Source organism: Cimex lectularius, unplaced genomic scaffold (assembly GCF_000648675.2).
Source record: "Cimex lectularius strain Harlan isolate CLEC.00 unplaced genomic scaffold, Clec_2.1 scaffold104, whole genome shotgun sequence".
NCBI classification, from domain to species: domain Eukaryota; kingdom Metazoa; phylum Arthropoda; class Insecta; order Hemiptera; family Cimicidae; genus Cimex; species Cimex lectularius.
In genome coordinates this window covers 1,172,769-1,190,892 of record NW_019392737.1, presented here as the reverse complement: position 1 = coordinate 1,190,892, position 18,124 = coordinate 1,172,769, and the positions used below count along the sequence as shown (strand labels likewise).

The 18,124-nt window shown below is 31.1% G+C and overlaps 2 protein-coding genes across 14 annotated transcripts in view; both read right to left on the bottom strand.

Moving 5' to 3' along the window:
• Positions 1–1,215: 1,215 nt before the first annotated feature.
• LOC106665722 lies at positions 1,216–11,282 on the bottom strand. Of its 5 annotated transcripts, XM_014392381.2 has the most exons (8): positions 11,002–11,078; positions 10,640–10,700; positions 10,209–10,253; positions 6,850–7,034; positions 3,557–3,741; positions 3,320–3,494; positions 3,141–3,263; positions 1,216–2,352 (listed from the first exon to the last, which is right to left on the bottom strand). In XM_014392381.2, exons 4-8 carry the CDS (start codon positions 7,021–7,023, stop codon positions 1,810–1,812), a joined length of 1,200 nt encoding a protein of 399 aa, XP_014247867.1. In that variant the 5' UTR covers positions 7,024–7,034; positions 10,209–10,253; positions 10,640–10,700; positions 11,002–11,078; the 3' UTR covers positions 1,216–1,809. The 5 variants fall into 5 exon arrangements, with proteins under 5 accessions (XP_014247867.1, XP_014247864.1, XP_014247865.1 ...); XM_014392378.2 differs by lacking the exon at positions 10,640–10,700 and having other exon boundaries at positions 11,002–11,282; XM_014392379.2 differs by lacking the exons at positions 10,209–10,253; positions 10,640–10,700 and having other exon boundaries at positions 11,002–11,282.
• Positions 11,283–12,987: 1,705 nt separating this feature from the next.
• LOC106665745 (leukocyte tyrosine kinase receptor) overlaps positions 12,988–18,124 on the bottom strand; it is a 43,908-nt gene continuing 38,771 nt past the window's right edge. For 7 of the 9 annotated variants that reach the window (XM_024227012.1, XM_024227016.1, XM_024227015.1 and 4 more), the window contains 2 exons: positions 13,353–15,311; positions 12,988–13,039 (listed from right to left, as the gene is read on the bottom strand). The gene's annotated coding sequence lies outside the window, so the exon portion shown is untranslated. The remainder of the gene's footprint in view (positions 13,040–13,352; positions 15,312–18,124) is intronic. The other 2 variants (XM_024227013.1, XM_014392427.2) reach the window with 2 other exon arrangements.

Sequence of the window (18,124 nt, the reverse complement as noted above, 5' to 3'; positions counted from 1 at the left end):
AAATTCAATTTAGAGATGAAAATAAAATGTCACTTTCTCTTTACATGTGAAAACTGTAAATGTGATGTAGATGTAATGTTCAGGGTGTGTAATATACTGTGCTCTTTGAGATCTATTGTAACCCCCATTCTGTATCTATAGCCCAATGGTGTGTCCTAGTACATCAAGAAATTTGATTAGTAGCCCCAGTTTCAGTGGTTGAATTTCTTCTATGGTTATGGTGTACTTCCAAAGCAGTTCCTCCTGCATGCAAGTGTAAGCTCCACGTTAGTAGATATGTTGCTGTCTCTTCCGCTTGCTTGCAAAATCTGTACATTCTATGTTGGATTATACCAATCTTCTTGAAATGTTCATTCAGCCTGCGGTCCTGCTAGGTTTTAATGTTTTTTCCTACTTCCTATAATGCATTCTGTTGCTTCTTTCCATTCAAAACTTGCTAAAAGGTTCTTGGATTGTTTGTGTCCAATGAGTGAATTCCACTGTTTCCTCAGCTTCATTTTGTCTAAGATACTCTATATTGATAGTGTGTAGAAGGCAAAGGACCTAACAGCAGTAAAGCAGCCCCTACCTCGAACGTTTACTCTGTTTCCCTCTACTCCTACATGTCCTGACACCCAGCAGTGAGTAACTTTATTTTATAATACCTAATAAATTTAATTTTAGCACCATCTTTGAAATGATGTTTGCGCTTACTGCTTTGATGGCTATCTGACGTGACAGCTATATTCTTGTTTTGTTCCCTTTGCTCAGATTGAACTGAGTACATCTCTCAATTGCATGGATTTCAGCATGGATGATACTGGTGTTCTTTCCCATAGTTTTGAGTATTTGGTTCCAGCATCAAACATTTCTGTTCCCATTACTGTTACCTACTTGTGTTCTAGATCCATCACTTTCCCTCTAGTAAATGTGGTATAAACATGGAACTTTTTGTGAAATGGCCTCCTTTGGCTTCAGGGTGATAAACCTATAGTTTGATAGTTACCTAGCATCTTCATCTGCCTATCCTCATTGATTAGCGATAGGTAATTTGTTGATGAGTTCATGAACTTGTTTGGTAGTTTCCAATCATTATGGTTTACCTATCCACGCTGGCTGTTTTGGTCTAAAAGATGTATTTTGACCATTTTGGTGGTACCACAGACAGACCAAAACCATCAAGATAAATGGTGATAGTTTCAAGAGATAAAAATATATATTTTATAAATTTACAAAATTTCAAATTTGTATTGAAGGATTGTACAATTAAAATACTTGAATTGCCACTCACATAAAAAATTAAATTATTATTTATGCTACATTACAGTAATCACAGCCAAAGAGTTACACGGTACAACCTCATAAAATAGTGAAATTATACAAACAAAAACAAAAAACAAATTTCCATACATTATTTCTGTCTTTTCCTTCAATTGAGCACAACACACAAGTTACAATTTTAGTAAAAGAACTTCAAAACAATTCCCATCACTCAAATTATTAAGTTAAAACATTTTAATTTGATTCATAAATTTGTTTGTTAAACACATAAATCTGTAGTATTGCTAAAATATATTACAAACTGTTTAGTTGTTACAAACATATGTTTTCTTCACTATTAGCTGATTGTCCTTTGACATATTCTTAAATAATACTATTATTACAAACAAATTGTACTATTTTGAATGATTGTCAAGGTTCCTCTACCAGTATATATCATTTAGAGCAATATTACAAAAAGTCCAGTCTTGTTATACTAATTTAAAGTTCCACATTTTTCAGTCTATATTTGTTGAATTATTATCAATATGGAAGTATTTTTTAGAACCATTACTGAAAAGCACACATAACAATGATAAATAGAACAGATATTGGAAAAATGGCATATATAACTGTTCGAGGATGGCATATCGATGTTAAAATAGTAATATCATCATTTTCATTTTCAATTCCATTCCTTGTTGGTACTTCAACAACTATGATATCGTCTGACCAAAACTCAACAGGAAAACTGCAATTTGTTTGGTTAATACAGCCAATGGTATAATTACCGTACTGGTAAGTCGGTTTGTATATATCAAATATGGCATATATATCATTTTGACTCCAATCGTTATCACTATAAAATATGTAGTAATAATAGCCATCAGATGCAATTTCGTGTGTAGTTTTCATGTGTGTACCAGTTTCTAAATAGCTGGTTGCCGTGCATTGGCTTGAATGGGGAAACTTTTTGGAAAGAAGAATTTCTTCACTAGTATAACATGTAAGCAGGGTATTTTCAAAACTGGACATCGAAGACTCATTGTTTTCAGTGTTGTTTACAGCATTTCCTCCATGTGCAATACCTCCATCCAACAAATTGGTTGGTATCTAAAAATATTTAAAAAAGTTAACAATGTAAATCACACAAAAAATAATCCAGGGCCATCTAAATCATAAAATGGTGCTGCAAGTCAGTTATGCACTCATCAATAATGATGATCAATCCATACTGCCCAGCATGAAAATCTCCAAAAGAGATAGGAGATTTAAAATAAAATATGTCAAAAGTAGATTTGACAATGTTTGAAAACTGCTGTACCTGCTGATCCATGGCCAAGCACCAGGAAACCAAATTAAAAGTTTCCCACACTATAAACCAGCAAATGCAGGAAGTGTTAGAATGGTTCAAGAACAGACAAGAAATTGCCTTGAAATCTTGCTGATTAATTTCAATTGGTTCTTTGGCTAGGTAATGAATTCAGCACTTCAACTTAATATGAGAGAGTACTTATTTTGCAGGCTGAAAAAGGTACCACAAAAATCATATCAGAGTATCAGACCATCTTAAAAATGAATAACTTATTCTGATATATGGATTTATTGAGCAGCCAATCATTGAACATTGAAAAAATATTAGATTCTGTTAAGTTTTGGCTGTAAATAAATATTTACTAATTTTTCATCTCTACCACACTATACTAAAAATCATATATCAATTTAAATCATTGTTTTGGTTAAATAGTACCAAGTAAAAACATATGGATTAATAAAATTACTGAGTTGACCATATTTTTAGGAATATTATTTGCAACAAAAAAGAATCCTTTTTGTATGTTTTTAGGTAAATCAAAACTTGATGTCAAAAACTATTATTTCTAGAAAAAACATTTACTGACCTGGCGCTTTTCTCTTTGAAGTTTATCTCCGTTTAATTCCAATTCTAATGCCTTCTGCCTACTCTTTAGGTCCTTTGGTAGTTTGCGGTTATGTGTACTATTAGTCTCATAATCATCAACAACCTAAAACGATTTGTTAAATATTAACATAATATTCATCACATGTAAAAAGTAATCACCTCTTCACCAGAGCTTTTACTTTGAACTTGCTCAACTACATCAGCATTCACATATTTCACAACTATACTTCCTTGATCTGCTGAAAAATGCCCCCCTAGTTTTGTTGGCTGCAATAGGCCACAATCTCTTAGGGTCTTTTCACCTTTTACAATAAGAATGGCAGACCCCTCTTGCCTAAAACATTACCAAAGATTAAAATTAAACATTTAATAAAGAATAGCGTTTGTTTAATATACCTTGAACACATTGAGAGATATACTTTTGAACTTTTTGGCAAGAAAAATCCCCAATATTCCAATGTGTCATCAGGCAGAGACATACTCTTTTTTAATTGTATATGTTTTTTAACTGTTGTCGACATCACTGGCTTTCCTTTTGCTTGGAAGGCATTAAACGGTGTATTCATTTTTAATGTGTGTTCCTTAAATTGGAAAAACAAAAATTACTGAATACAAACAGAAACTTAATTACTTATCAATTAATTAATCATTTGGTTGAGATAAAAGTCAGTGTCACGAGCGGGATTCGAACCTACAACTTACGGCTAAATACGCTGCTGCTCTACCACTTGAGCTATCGTGACTTCGATCCGCTCGGACACTAACTTCCCATCTCAACCTCACCTCCCGAACTGGGGTTGAGATGGGAGGTTAGCGTCTGAGCGGATCGAAGTCACAATAGCTCAAGTGGTAGAGCAGTGGCATATTTATCTGAAGGTCGTGGGTTTGAATCCCGCTCGTGACACTGACTTTTTTATCTAAACCAAAGCCTTAATTAATTGAAAAGAATTTATTTGGTCAATCGGGCCACAAACTGTAATTGATTTAATTACTTATTCTTAAACAAGATTTGTTATCTGACATCGAATAATACATTTGTGCTAAGTGGAAAAACATAAATTTTGTTTTGTAACAGATATAATGTTAATGAAAACTTATTAAGACTGTTTTCAGGTCAGTACCATTTCTTGTGATTTCATTAGTCATGAATCATTTTGTCTGTAAAGGAAAACAAATCATACAGCACTTTTAAACTATTTTAAGTTTTTATTTTTGTCTCTTTTTATTTTAAGTGTGTGATGATTTTTTTTATTTTAAGGTTCTATACTTTTATCAATGCAATCAGGCAGAAAAGAACTTTTCATTTAATGAATTTCATGTTTATAAATAGCATTAAAAAATTACAGCTTACAATTATTTTCATACGCCTCTATACTATTGTACATGGCTAAACATTGTATAAAAATGACTTAAATTTTTTTCAAGATTTTTTAACAAATTCTAGTCCATACTGGACCAGCAGATTAATTTTGTGGTGAAACCATTCCTTGGATCTTAAACATTTTGGTTATAGAAAAAAAATCTTCAGTTTTTATATCACCCAATGTATTATGCGACTTTTTTTCTCTTAAGTCGTTGCATGGAAGAGGTAGTCTGAGCTCAGAACTTTATGTACAGTAGAAACAAATAAACTCATTTCAGAAAGAAATTTTTTTTGTATGTCAGAAGTGTGCTTGTAAAAACAAAACATTTAACTATTACTCAAAGTTAAAGAATTTTAACTCCCCTAAAATATGTAGTACATACAGTGCAAGTCATTCTGAATAATGCACATAATTAATAAAATGCCCTTCAGAACAAACTTAGTGGATACCACTTCAACATGAATATTAAAAAACAGCAATAGCAATAAATAGCATTGTTGGTACAGTCTAATTTTCCTTGAAAGTAACAATTCTTTTTTTGACTGTTTATCACATGCATTTTTAAGAAATAACTCATTTTGATAGATACCTTCCAAATTTGTGATGGTTTCTCACTTGAATGAAGTGATTACCTAGTTCTGTTTAATGTGATATTTGTAGTTAATTGGAAAATTTCTTCTTTAGGTCAAATGATTAATCTGCATTTTGGTAATTTTCCATCATTATGGGCTACCTAGCATCGCTGTTTTTTTACAGCAGAGGTTATATCAACCCTCGGGGTGCCGGTGTTTTTGAAAAAAAAAAAAAAAAAAAAAAAACGCCTATTTGTATGTCGGGTTCGAATGCAGGGCCGGTGGATTCGAACCTGGGACCTTTACCTTACAGAGATGAGCGCCGTGTCAACGCCTAAACCGTTGCGGCCACCAGCACCCCCTACTTTTTTGGCTTATTGTCTCTGCAGTGGTGGGTTTAATTAATCTTGGAATCAGGGTTTTTGCATATAAGTAATTACATGCATAGATATACCAATAGAGTCCGTTACACAACAGAGTAACGCAATTAATAACGTCATCGCCATGGTAAGTGAGAAACTCAGCTCTACACCTTTGCCTTAAATTAAGACAGCTCGGGATAAACTCATTTTTTCCTACATCATGCCCTACGGGGAAGGAAAAAAAAAAAAAAAAAAAGCAACAACTCATCCATTCCCCTGATTTCATCCATACCAGGATATTGGCCACTCCCTCGTCACCTTAGAAGTGTGAAAGGAAACACCACATGGACCGGACTGAAGGATAAAAAATAATTAAACCTGCTGTTATCAAATAATTAACCTGTCTTGTGTTCTTCAACAGTGAAATAATTATAGTACGACCAGTGCTTGAAAGTTAGGGCATGCATAATATTATTGCTTAAATTACAGTAGTACTTAAGCAAATGCACATAATTGCAAACATTTCTATTTATTGTGAACTTCGGGAAGAGCTTGCTGAAGTCTGTTAACATTATTACAATTTTGTGTGGTGATTAGTGACCGTTAATCGACAATTATTCAGAAATTGTGAGATGCGGTCTGGTGTGATGTAGGTTTCAGAAAACATTTTCTTTAACGGCACTCTCAACACAACACGCAAGAATGGCACAATTACACAGAAGACAAACACTTTGAGCCCTGAAGATGACCTCAATAAAGATCGAAATGTTGGCATGATAAAGAAAATGTTTTTCTGAGACCTACATCACACCAGACCGCATCTCACAATTTCTAAATAATTATTACAATTCTAATGGAGAAATGTGAATCACGCTTATGTGTGCTTTAAATGCTGTGGATCATAGCATTAGTGTCACAATACATTGTATTCCATAATAAATAAAAAGATACACTACTGAAAAAGGAGAAAAGACGGAATGCTTCTGATCTAAATGTTTTTGTTTCACACAGCTCTTTGTTTGGCTGTTCATTGCATGAGATTACCATGAAGTTTGCACCTTTTGGAACATTCAAACACCCATCACACTCATCGAGTGTTTCCTATTCAAATTTATGAACAAAGTATTTGTGTTCAACATCTGTAAACTTTCTCACTATGTACATCGTTTTTTGTAAAGGAACATCATAGTGAGCATTTGGCTACAAAATGCTTCGACAGATTGTAGCAATGTATTAAATTTACTTTAGAGATGTGTGAAATGGATTTGTTCAGCTGAAAGCAGTTATTTTTGCTTGCTATTAAAATCCACAGTTACAATTACGACTAAGAGTCAAACTTAATTAGTGTTGATGTTGGATTGTTTCAAAATGTCAGTATTTAAAAAATCTACCTGACAGAAAACTGAAGAAATGCCATTGACCATTTCGATGATGTCAGATTCAGCGACGGGATATTTAATATCAGAAAACAGATTATGCCTAAGGTAAAGGGGCGTCAATATCAAAACAATTGGCAGAAATACGACCATTATACAAAAAAATATCACTCTCCTCGCTCCCTGCATTTTCCCCAATCCTAGAAAAACAAAGGTTTGTTATTTTATCATTTATGACATTAAATTTACCGCTATAGCAGTACTTTTTTGTTCTTAACATCAATAAAGTTATACACAAAACTCCTCAAGTGTCTAAAGTGGTGAAATGTCTTTATCAGCTCGTAATCAGAGAATGTTTGCTATGTTTAAATAAAATCAACATTCTATGTGTTGTAGAAACAAAAAAAATCGAAATCACGAGGATCATTTTATTTTATTTTGTCGGACGGAAATATGCATGGTAAATAAATGAAAATATAAAGCTCGGACAAAGAAACCAAATACAAAACGAAAAACAAAATGATAAGCGATTTTGAACGGAATGATAAAACTACTACAACGCCATCTCCCACTAATTCTATGTTCCTCTTTTATTTGAAGACCAATGATATTTTATTAGAAATAGCAAAAATGGTATATTATAAATGCCTTGAAAGTTTACAATCAATTTTAATTATGTAAAAATGTTCAATTTGACTTTTATGAAAGGGAACAAATTAGTATGGTTCAGCCAATAACCATCTGGAGTATTGAATACATTTATTTTAAAAAACACTAAGCATTGTTTTTAAATAGTAATATTGAAAACTGTGCACAATTATTTCACCTCTTTTTATTTTAATTTATAAAGCTGGCATTGTTCTATTCTTGATTTAGTTTTTACAAAGCAATACTTTAATGTATGATGTCCTGTAATTACAATTTGATTTATCTGTAAGTTCTATTTTAAATTAATTGTCAAGACAAGTAACATAACTTAAGGTATGTTTACATCTGACAGTTATTGCATGATATTTATGTTCAGAAAACATCATAGCTAATGTGAAGAGGAAAGAATTTTTAGAATATTTCAGCCACTAGCTATATGTGTCGACACTTCTATACCAATGCAAGTAAACATCAGTTAGTTGCAAGTTCAACCTTGTTCGACACTTGTCGAAAGTTGGTCATTCGTTTACTTTTCTGCCATTGCAATAAGGTCCGTAAACAGAGTGATAAAAAAGAGTGGTTTAAATCTTAAAAAAAAAAATTACAATTTTTATTTAATATTAATATCTACTTACCAGATGCTACAAATCACAAAGTTACAGCAAGTTGTTCTGTTACACCAATAGTTTTTCTGAATTTGGTCTCTTGCTTTGATATAAGGGGACCAATTTTACAAGAAAACTGTTCAAAATCAGCAGGTTTCATTCTTCAGAAGTTCAAAAACTGAATGCTGAGTTTAGACATTAATTGATTGTAGGCACTGACTTTTTCACGCCTCAAAACCAACTATCAAACCCATACAGAACATTTTTTCATCCTTTAAATCTTTAGAATGATTACACAGACCACAATTTTGCATTTCGATGCTTTCATCATATGAGATAAAATCAACTGCATGCAGAACGAAAGAGGACACAAAAATGTATCTTGTATGTACATTTTGAGAACTGGTGTATACATATCCATGATGTAAATTTCTATCAATATGTAAACAGTCAAAGCGATTTTCTGTCTGATACTTGGCATATATTTAGGGACAAAAGTGTCAGATGTAAACGTACCTTTATAATCACTTATAATTAGAGCCTGGATTTGTATGCAATTGCATTTTCTTTTTGCTAGCATTTATGATCACGATGATCAAATATTTATCTGAATCATACCTCTATAGTATGGTGGTTCAAATTTCATTCTGCGTATTTTTGCTTAGTTAAAAATATGGCATAAATTTTCATGTTTGAAGAATATCATAAATTTGAAACTTTTTGATTATTTGGAAAAATAAAAATAAACTAGCCAACTAACAACATAGGGACCTCATTTGAAACACAAAAATAGTCAGCGTCAGTCCTAATTTCCAGCCTAGCAAAACTTAAAAAGAAGCCAAAATTGTAAACTTCAATTTCTTCTAAAAAAGCAAGCTGGATTTTTCCTTTCAATGCAAAACATAAATCCCCGGCTAAGCAGGAATTATTTACAAAAGAAATTAAAAAACATTCTTGACAAAACTACTGAACTGACTAGAGTAAATCTTTGAAATCTTAAATGGAAACAACTAATTTATTATATAGAGAATCTACTATCCAATTATTTTATAAATATGCTCCTTTTACCTCTGTTCATGTTGGAAAGTTTTTTTTCAAGGTATAAGTATTTTTTGAGAGATTTACAGAAACTAACTTTGAAATCTATATCACTGTCAATTTTAATTCAGATCATGAACATAAGCTCAATTCTTGAATGAATTTTTTCTGTTGTATTTCCTTTCAAAATGAATATGTATTAGACCAAAAAAATATGTCTGGATTAAAAAAACGTTAATTATTAGATGGGTGATGTCTAACGTTCATCCTGCATATTTAAATATTTTTAGTGCAGATTATATAGCATATCTAAGGAATTTATAGTGCATATAATATTCATATTTGAGGGTGTTTTAGTGCATATTATATGGTATATTTGAGGATTTTTAGTGTCTTTTGTGTTAAAATTTTAATATTCCTTTTATGACATGGTAATGCATTTAAAATAGATCAAATAGATTGAACCATAAAAGCTGTAAAAATATGAGGAAGATTTTATTTAATAATTCAAAGTTTGCAATACGTTTATCGTTAATATGCCTATTCAGCTGATAGCCATCTGGAGCAGTCAATATTATTTATCTGATTTACATTATTTCCCTGATTTATTTCAATTTCTGAAGCTGGGTCAGTTATTTTATGGATCTACAATTGCAGTTGTCAAACATGTTTAAGTCAGTTCTACTAGGTGATGAAGCTTGATCATCATTGAATGTCCTAATTTGCTTATTCTCGCTGGTTTTATCTGTAGATGCATTTTAGCATTTACTTAATAGAAAACAATTGAATGTGTAAATGTGTCTGACTGAGAAAGACAGCCAGAATAAGCAGATCAGGATGATAATCAAGATCAAGCTACAAATATGCTATATTCACTTTTCCTTTTTAATTGTTTCTATTAAAATCTCTCTCTAAAAATAAAATTAGTTAAAATCTCAAAGAGTTGTAATTGGAAGCAACTACTAATTCATATCAGAAAGGAAAAGAGAACAAGAAAAAATGACACATTTCTAAAGTTATGAATATGTTAATCACAATGATTAATTATTAATATAAATTATTCAAAGAATGGGTAATACAAACCTGTAATGGACGACAAGCTGGAGAGATTTGATCTGGATATTCCGGCTGAAAATGTTCAAAATTAGCCATTTGAGCTACTTACTCATTGCTTGCACAAAATGAACTCCTTCCTGCTAATTGTTAGGAACAATGGCTACATATTCAAGTAAAAGTGTTACCAAAATCAAATTTATTGTTCAGTAATATTGAATATGTTAGTTGACTATTTTTAATAACATAACAGTTATTAGAGTATTGCATAATAGTAGGTTTGTACAAAAATAAAAATATTAGTACAATATGTTTAATGTCTTACTAGGAGCCAGATTATTACATTTTAAGTGTAATCATTTTTTCTTTTTGTTTTGGTTTAGATAATAAATATGCTATTTGCTATACTTACAATGTAATTTTCTCTGTATATATAAGGTGAATATAATAATAATATTTACCTTTTATAAATGAGTTTTGTCATTTTTCTCTTAATTATTAAGTTCTTGGGTTAATTCTAACCTAGAAGAGAAGTTAATTTATAAAGACTAATGAAACATCAGTTTTATACCAGAACTTCAAAACTTTAGGATATTTAACACTGTTAACCCAAATTTGTAATTAACTCTGTGATTTCAGCACTATTAAATTAAATATAATATAAGCAAGGCAAGTTTATCTGTTATTATTGCGTAGTTTTAAACAAAAGTGATTATCCAACCTTTATTTTGTTTCCATGAAGCATAAGAAGACTACTAAATGGCCAATGAAAAATTTGTGCACAATAACCAGTTTCACTCTTTCATCTTTCTAAATTACTTACTGTGTAGCTGGGAGAATGAACTATTTGTGTAAGAGTGATAATATTTAACCGCCTCCAATTCCTGGCCCTGCATTTTACGTGAGTTGGTCGACAGGTCTGTACCATAAAATAATTCCAAACACTTGTTTAAACAAAACTCTACTCAATTTAATACAGTTTTTCATAAGTGGAAAATTGATAAATGATTTGTAATTCTTTGTTGAACCTAAAGTGTGTTCCTTATCTTTTCAATAGGGAGTTGAATGTTTGATCTGCACAATAGTAGCATTTAAATAATGATAGTAGAGATAAATGAGTTTACTAAAGAACTTGTAGTCATAGCCACTACTCCAGGTTGATCATTTTTGTTATTTTTTAATTACCTCACTTAAATGTTTTACTGTTAATCGCAATCACCTGAACAATGAAATTTTTTAACTGTAATAATTTTATACTTAATTTTGTTGGCTGATGGTTTTAATACCATGCCATAATAATACTGTTTTTTATTTTTAACTTTAAATTTTTTCATTTTGTAAATAAAGTATATCTATCTATCTATCAGCAAAATACAAAACTAGAAAAATAAGTTATTTGCATTGAATTCTGTAAAAAGATAATAATTATTAAAGAAAAATTTATAAATTAAATTAGTCAGATTTCAAAAAAATTTGCTAATTTTTATTTCACCAGTAATTTATTTAGAATAAATATAATTTATAACCTTTTTTTCCCAAACAACAATGTTGAAATTTTGAGGAAAACACTAACTCTTGATTAATCATTTAAAAAGTAGGAAATAGAAAAATGTAAACGTGATTAGATAAAATGTATTTATTTTAAAAACTATATTAGTAAAAGGAAAGGAATACAAATCATAATTCAGCAACAAACACAGTGCCGGCTGATTCGTAATATTTATTTTTTTTACTACCTTTAAAAAGTGACAAATCAATTTGGGAAGCAACCCCTTCACCGAATGAATAATCCCTGTACATCTGAAATTCATAGCGTTTAAAACATAACTAATATCTCTATAAGAAAAAAAAAGAAAAAAAAAAAGTCAACATTTAATTTATATATTATGTTATTACCTTAAGTATATTTTCAATATTAAAAGGCTTAAACATTGTGGCATAAGTAGTTTTCATAAGTGTAGCGTGCACTTTTACCTTCACTTCCTTTTCTTTAGTTATAAACCCTGTTGATGCAAATATGTATATATGTACATACTTTTTTAGATAGGTTCTATTCAAACATATTTACAAAGAAAAATTAAGTTACCTTCTTTAACAAATTTGAATTTTATATCGTTGCACATAGTCTCAAGTAATGTTGGATCATCAGGATGCACAACATTGGCATATAAAACTCTAGCACACTTAGGATTGTGCCCACCAAAAAATCCTAGCCCTTTCATTAATAAAGGTAGTTGTTCTTTTCTTAATACAGGCCTGCATATGTACATGATATACAGTATTTACAAATAAAAACTATAGGATTATATGATGTGTATACAAAAGCATGCATGTAAAGAATAATATATAGATTTTCAGATTAGTATTACAACGAACAATTAAAATATAAAATGAATTTAGTTATTTTTAAATATTTATTTATGTTTATTTTATTTATTTAATTAATTACAAAAATTAAAAATATTGGATAGAAATCTACATACTTCACAATTGTTTCTTTACAAGTTTCTAAAAGCTTGAGTGCTCTCTCAACCTCCCCTTCTTCTAACAATGTTAAAACACCGATTGTTAAGTGTAGTCTTTCTTGTGCTGTGAAAAGTTGTTCACAAATGCCTCGATCTTTGTTACAATTTTTTAAAACCAATTCCTTCAAATTAAGAAAAAATGATTAAATAATTATATTTGATATAACAATTGGGCAAGAAATAATGCAAATACCTTGAAAGTGATAAAGTTCTTCTGGAAATTTTCATCCGTCAGCGGAATAGAAATAAAATGAGTTAGCTCAAATTGTTTACCACTTTTTTTCTTTTTTGGAGTATCTGGTGCAGTATTGCTTACTTTTTCTTCATATGCACAATCTAAAATTGTAATATGTGGTAATTTAGTTGTCACCAAATAAATTAATTATGCTAAAAAGGTTAAAATTTATCATTATTTTAATTTTTACATTAAAATATCTGTAAATATTTTATCTATTAATTTATTTTAATAATTAATTAGTCATTTTATTTCTTTTCTCCTTTTTTTCTCATCAAGTATTAATTTATTGCTCACAAGTCCAAAACCATTTTTTTTTGTAATGTAATCACATTTATACACCGTTTCTATACTATTTTTGTATTATGTTAATAAATAGTATTGAATATAATAAAGATATATTTTAGTACTTACTTATGTCATTTGCTGTTGAGTTATTATATTTTTCGTTTTTGCTTTTGTCCCAAGTTTGTTCTTCAGTTGTCTGATTGTTTGAGTCATTACAGGAACTTTCAAGGTCTGAAGTTTTGGAATTATCATTTAATTGGCCAGTAAATTCTATTTTCAATGAATTGTCAGGCATGGACATCGTTTTACAAAATACAGCCAAGGTATTCGATTGGAGTTTTCTAAAAGGACTTAACGGAAGGATACTATCATTGGAAGAAAGAGAACTACTTTCACAAGAGTTGGACAAAGAATCTAATGAACTGTCTAAAAATTTGGTCACCATTGGTGTGATGTACTTAAAAAAATTAGAATCGTGACTAATATTCTGTTGGAGAGGGGGGTGCTCGTCTTTCTTACACAGCCACCCCTCCGTTTCAACATGCCTAGAACTCCTAAGAAATAATATAATTTTAGAAAAGGAGCTTCTAGCCATAGTATGGGCTACGAAATATTTCAGATCCTATCTTTTTGGAAGACGATTCAAAATTTTTTGTGATCATCGACCACTACAATGGCTCTTTTCACTAAAAGAACTGAACTCTAAACTACTAAGATGGAGATTGAAATTAGAAGAATATAACTATGAAATAATTTACAAAAAAAGGATCGGAAAACGTTGTAGCTGACGCATTATCTAGAGTAGAAATAAATGCTAATGAAACAAAAGACATAGACAACTTGGATGATATGAGTATAGACGAACTGTTAGAAGAATTTTATACTAAACACCATGAACTCAGGGAAGAAAACTTAGAAGACCTGAATCTAACTCCAAATGACCTAGAATTTCAACAATCCAATACTGATCAACTTCACTCAGACAACGAATCCGTGAGAGTAAATATAGACGAAGATGAACCAACCGATGAAGATGCAACAATGCATTCCAATTTTAATGGTAATACTGTAGTAAATACACCCATATTAGAAGGACCAATTAACATAATAAAAAATCAAATATTTATTTCGGAAGTAGAATGTGCCCCTGCCAAACCCAAGGTTGTCAATTTATTCGACAACTTAAAGCAACGCATATTGGTACAATTTTCAAAAAACGAATTAGAAAAAGATGTTATTAATTTTATAATCCTATATAATTCCAAAAACTAAATATGGTTTGTATTTTGAAAATGACATCTATGAAAAATTTAGTAACACATTGGCAATATATTTCAAAGATGCCGAAATCAATTTTACTAAGTATACAGAAAAATTAATGGATATTGAATCAAAGGATGAAATAAAAGAAATAATCGAAAATTACCACGTAGGTAAAACAAATCATCGGGGAATCGACGAAACTAATAGTGCAATTAAAAGACTATATTATTGGCCTAACCAACGAAAATCTATACAAACTTTTATTAATCAATGCGAAAATTGCCTATTGGTAAAATATGACCGAAGGCCCCTCAAACTGAAATTCAACATTACACCCACACCGACAAAACCGTTTGAAATAGTACACATTGACACCATAACACTAGATAACACGAAATTTCTTACAATTATCGACACGTTTTCACGATTTGCACAAGCCTACAAAATTAATTCCGGGCAAGCGATAGAAGTAGTCAACAAATTAATTAAACATTTCAGTAGGCATAATACACCAGAACAAATAATACTAGACAACGGAGTGGAATTTAACAATACTCTTGTTGTAGAACTCCTGAAACTATACAAAATTAATGTACACTTTATTTCGTCACAACACCCTGATTCAAATGGAGTAATAGAACGCTTTCACTCTACACTAATCGAACATGTTCGACTCTTAAACAATGAAGAACATTTTCAAAAAGAAACAATAAAAAATAAAGTAAATTACGCGATACTAGCGTACAACAACACTATCCACTGTTACAAAACTGAAACCGATCGAAATACTTACAGGTCATATTAAGCAAGAATCCCTATTACCTATAAATTTAGAAACACAATTGTTAAATAATTACATTAATAAACATAAAGATAAAGTAGAGATAATATATAGAATAATTAACAAAAACAGTTTAAAACATAAGGAAAAAATTATAGAAAAACAAAACGAGAACAGAGAAGAAATATCAGTTATCCCCGAAAATGTTTATGTAAGAAACAAACAAAAACAATCTAAAACAAAGAATTTGTATAAAAATGAAAAAATAAAATCCCGTAATCTTTTAAGGAAAACAGCAACGATAGAAAAGTCCCATCATAATATAAAACCTAATATTCATTTAGCTAATGTAAAAAGACCACGAAAAACGACATCAGTTTAATACCGGAAATGTCGATGTTCCAAAACCTGGACCCTCGCTATGTCAGCTGCTAGGCTTGCACTCGAGATAAAAAATATCTCACACAACAAAGGACTTCTACCGATATCTTTAGGAGAAGCAAGAATAATCACGTCCGAACACATTTTAATGCATTATTATGACATGGAAATATTACAGTCAGAATTCAACAATTTAAAACACCAATACAGAAAAATGTCCAAATATATTAAAACGAACAAAACAATTTTGGAACAAATGATTCCTTTCAATAAAATACTTAACTATACCGAAGCTATAGCTCAAGAGAAATTGAACAACTTGATCATACACTCGAATAACAGGAAAAGACGAGGACTGATCAATGGACTTGGTACAGCAATAAAATGGATTACAGGAAACCTGGATGATGCGGACGGAAAAAAATTAAATACAATCATAGAACACATCAACACTAACCAAATTACACTTCAAAATCAAATAAAATTCATGTATTCGCTTAACGAAAGAGTAATCAGCAACTTTAATGAAACGATAAACACCTTAAGGAGTAATGGAGAAGAATTGGAATATAAAATAAATTTGATTGGTACAAATATTAGAAATATTCAACAAATAGCCTCAATTAAAGATACTTTTAATCAATTACAAATCCTTTATCAATTATTGCTGGAAATAATCCAAGATATTGAAAATTCAATAACTTTTTGCAAACTAAAAACAATGCATCCAAGCATTATAAACACACGTCAACTATTTTCAGAATTAAAAAGATTAGAGAACAGATTGTATACTAAGTTGCCCTTAGAGGTGAAGTATGAGAATATCATAGACTTCGAAAATATGATCAAAGTCGATTGTAAAGTTGAAACAAATCAAATAATCTACTTCCTACGATTACCACTATGTACTAACAATAAATTTGAATTGTATAAATTGCAACCCATCCCAACAAAATTTGGCCAAAAGATAGTTACAACTATTCCTGAAAATAATTATGCCATTAAATCTAAAAGTAATGAGCTAACATATTTAACTGGCGAATGTGTTAAAAACAAGGTTTACCATTGTCCGCAAATGTTACTATCAAATCACCAAAATGAATGCGAAAAGGAAATCATCTTACAAGGGAACAATACACAATGCGTCTACACAGAACTTCAGATAAGAAACAACCATGTGGTATTCGTTCCAGAGATCAACCGATTCTTATGTACCTTCATTACGCCAGAGAAGATTCAAATCAACCAAGATGACGCGATTGAAACAAAAATCCTGGAAGGTATATTTCTGCTGAAACCTGGCAACAGCGAAATCATATACAAAGGACACCCACCCACTCGTCTATCGGACAACGAGCCATGGAAAACCAAGCATCAACTTCAACCTGACATTTGAACCAACCCAAATCTCCAACTTCAGCATCAAGCTTCGTCGTTTTACTCTTCATGATATTTCTCCAAATATTATAACAGAAAATAATGTTACCCCATATATACACGCTAATTTAAGCTTATGGACACTACTCCTTTATATTTTAATCATTATTGTAACAATATTATGTATAATTAGATATATAAAAACTAAAATTGTAGATAAAAATAAACAAACAATACATGTTGTAAAATACGACCCCCCTGGGGAAGCATTATTCTAAGGGTGGAGGAGTTATATATAAGTTATATATATCATATTATTAAAAATTAGTTAAAGAGCTATTTGTACAGAAAAATGCACTCGGCTTATCTCGGATGTCGATTAAGCACAATTGCATTTTTCTCCCCCTTAACCCGAGGTGACTNTCTGGTAGAATACCCATTATGGAGAGGTGTCTTCTCAGTGGGCAGTGGCCTGTCGGGATACCTATCAGCCTTCTAATTCCCTTCTTTGAGATAGAGAATTGCCATTTCGATTTTGCTGGTTTGATCGCCTTAACAAACTCTTTCGATTGCCTGTGTCCGGGGGATAAATTCCACTCCCTAAGGAATTGTTTCATGCCCCAGTTGTTGATACTCTCTTTCGCTGTGCTCATAGAGTGTGGTAATACCGGTTGTGGCCCGACAAACACAGAATTAGAACCTTCTTTGGCCAGGCCATCCACCTTTTCATTGCCATAGTGTCCATTATGTGCTGGTATCCAAATAAGGGTTACCTTGTCCTCAAACCTGGTAGAGATCCTATTGATAATGTCGTGAGGTTGACAAATCTTTTTGTAGTGAACTAAGACTAGCCTGACTGTCAGAAAAATTTCTAATAACTTTTCCCTTAATTTTATTTTCCATAAGTGTTCTGCAACACACATTAATGGCCCAGATTTCCGACTGAAAAACTGAGGTGTTATTACCAAGAGGGGAGGAGATGCTGATTCCTCATATTGGTATGTAGATTCCTGAACCACTCCCTCTACATTTGATAAGTGAACCATATCATCTGTATAGCAGTCTATGTTACGATGGTCATCATCCAAACTATAAT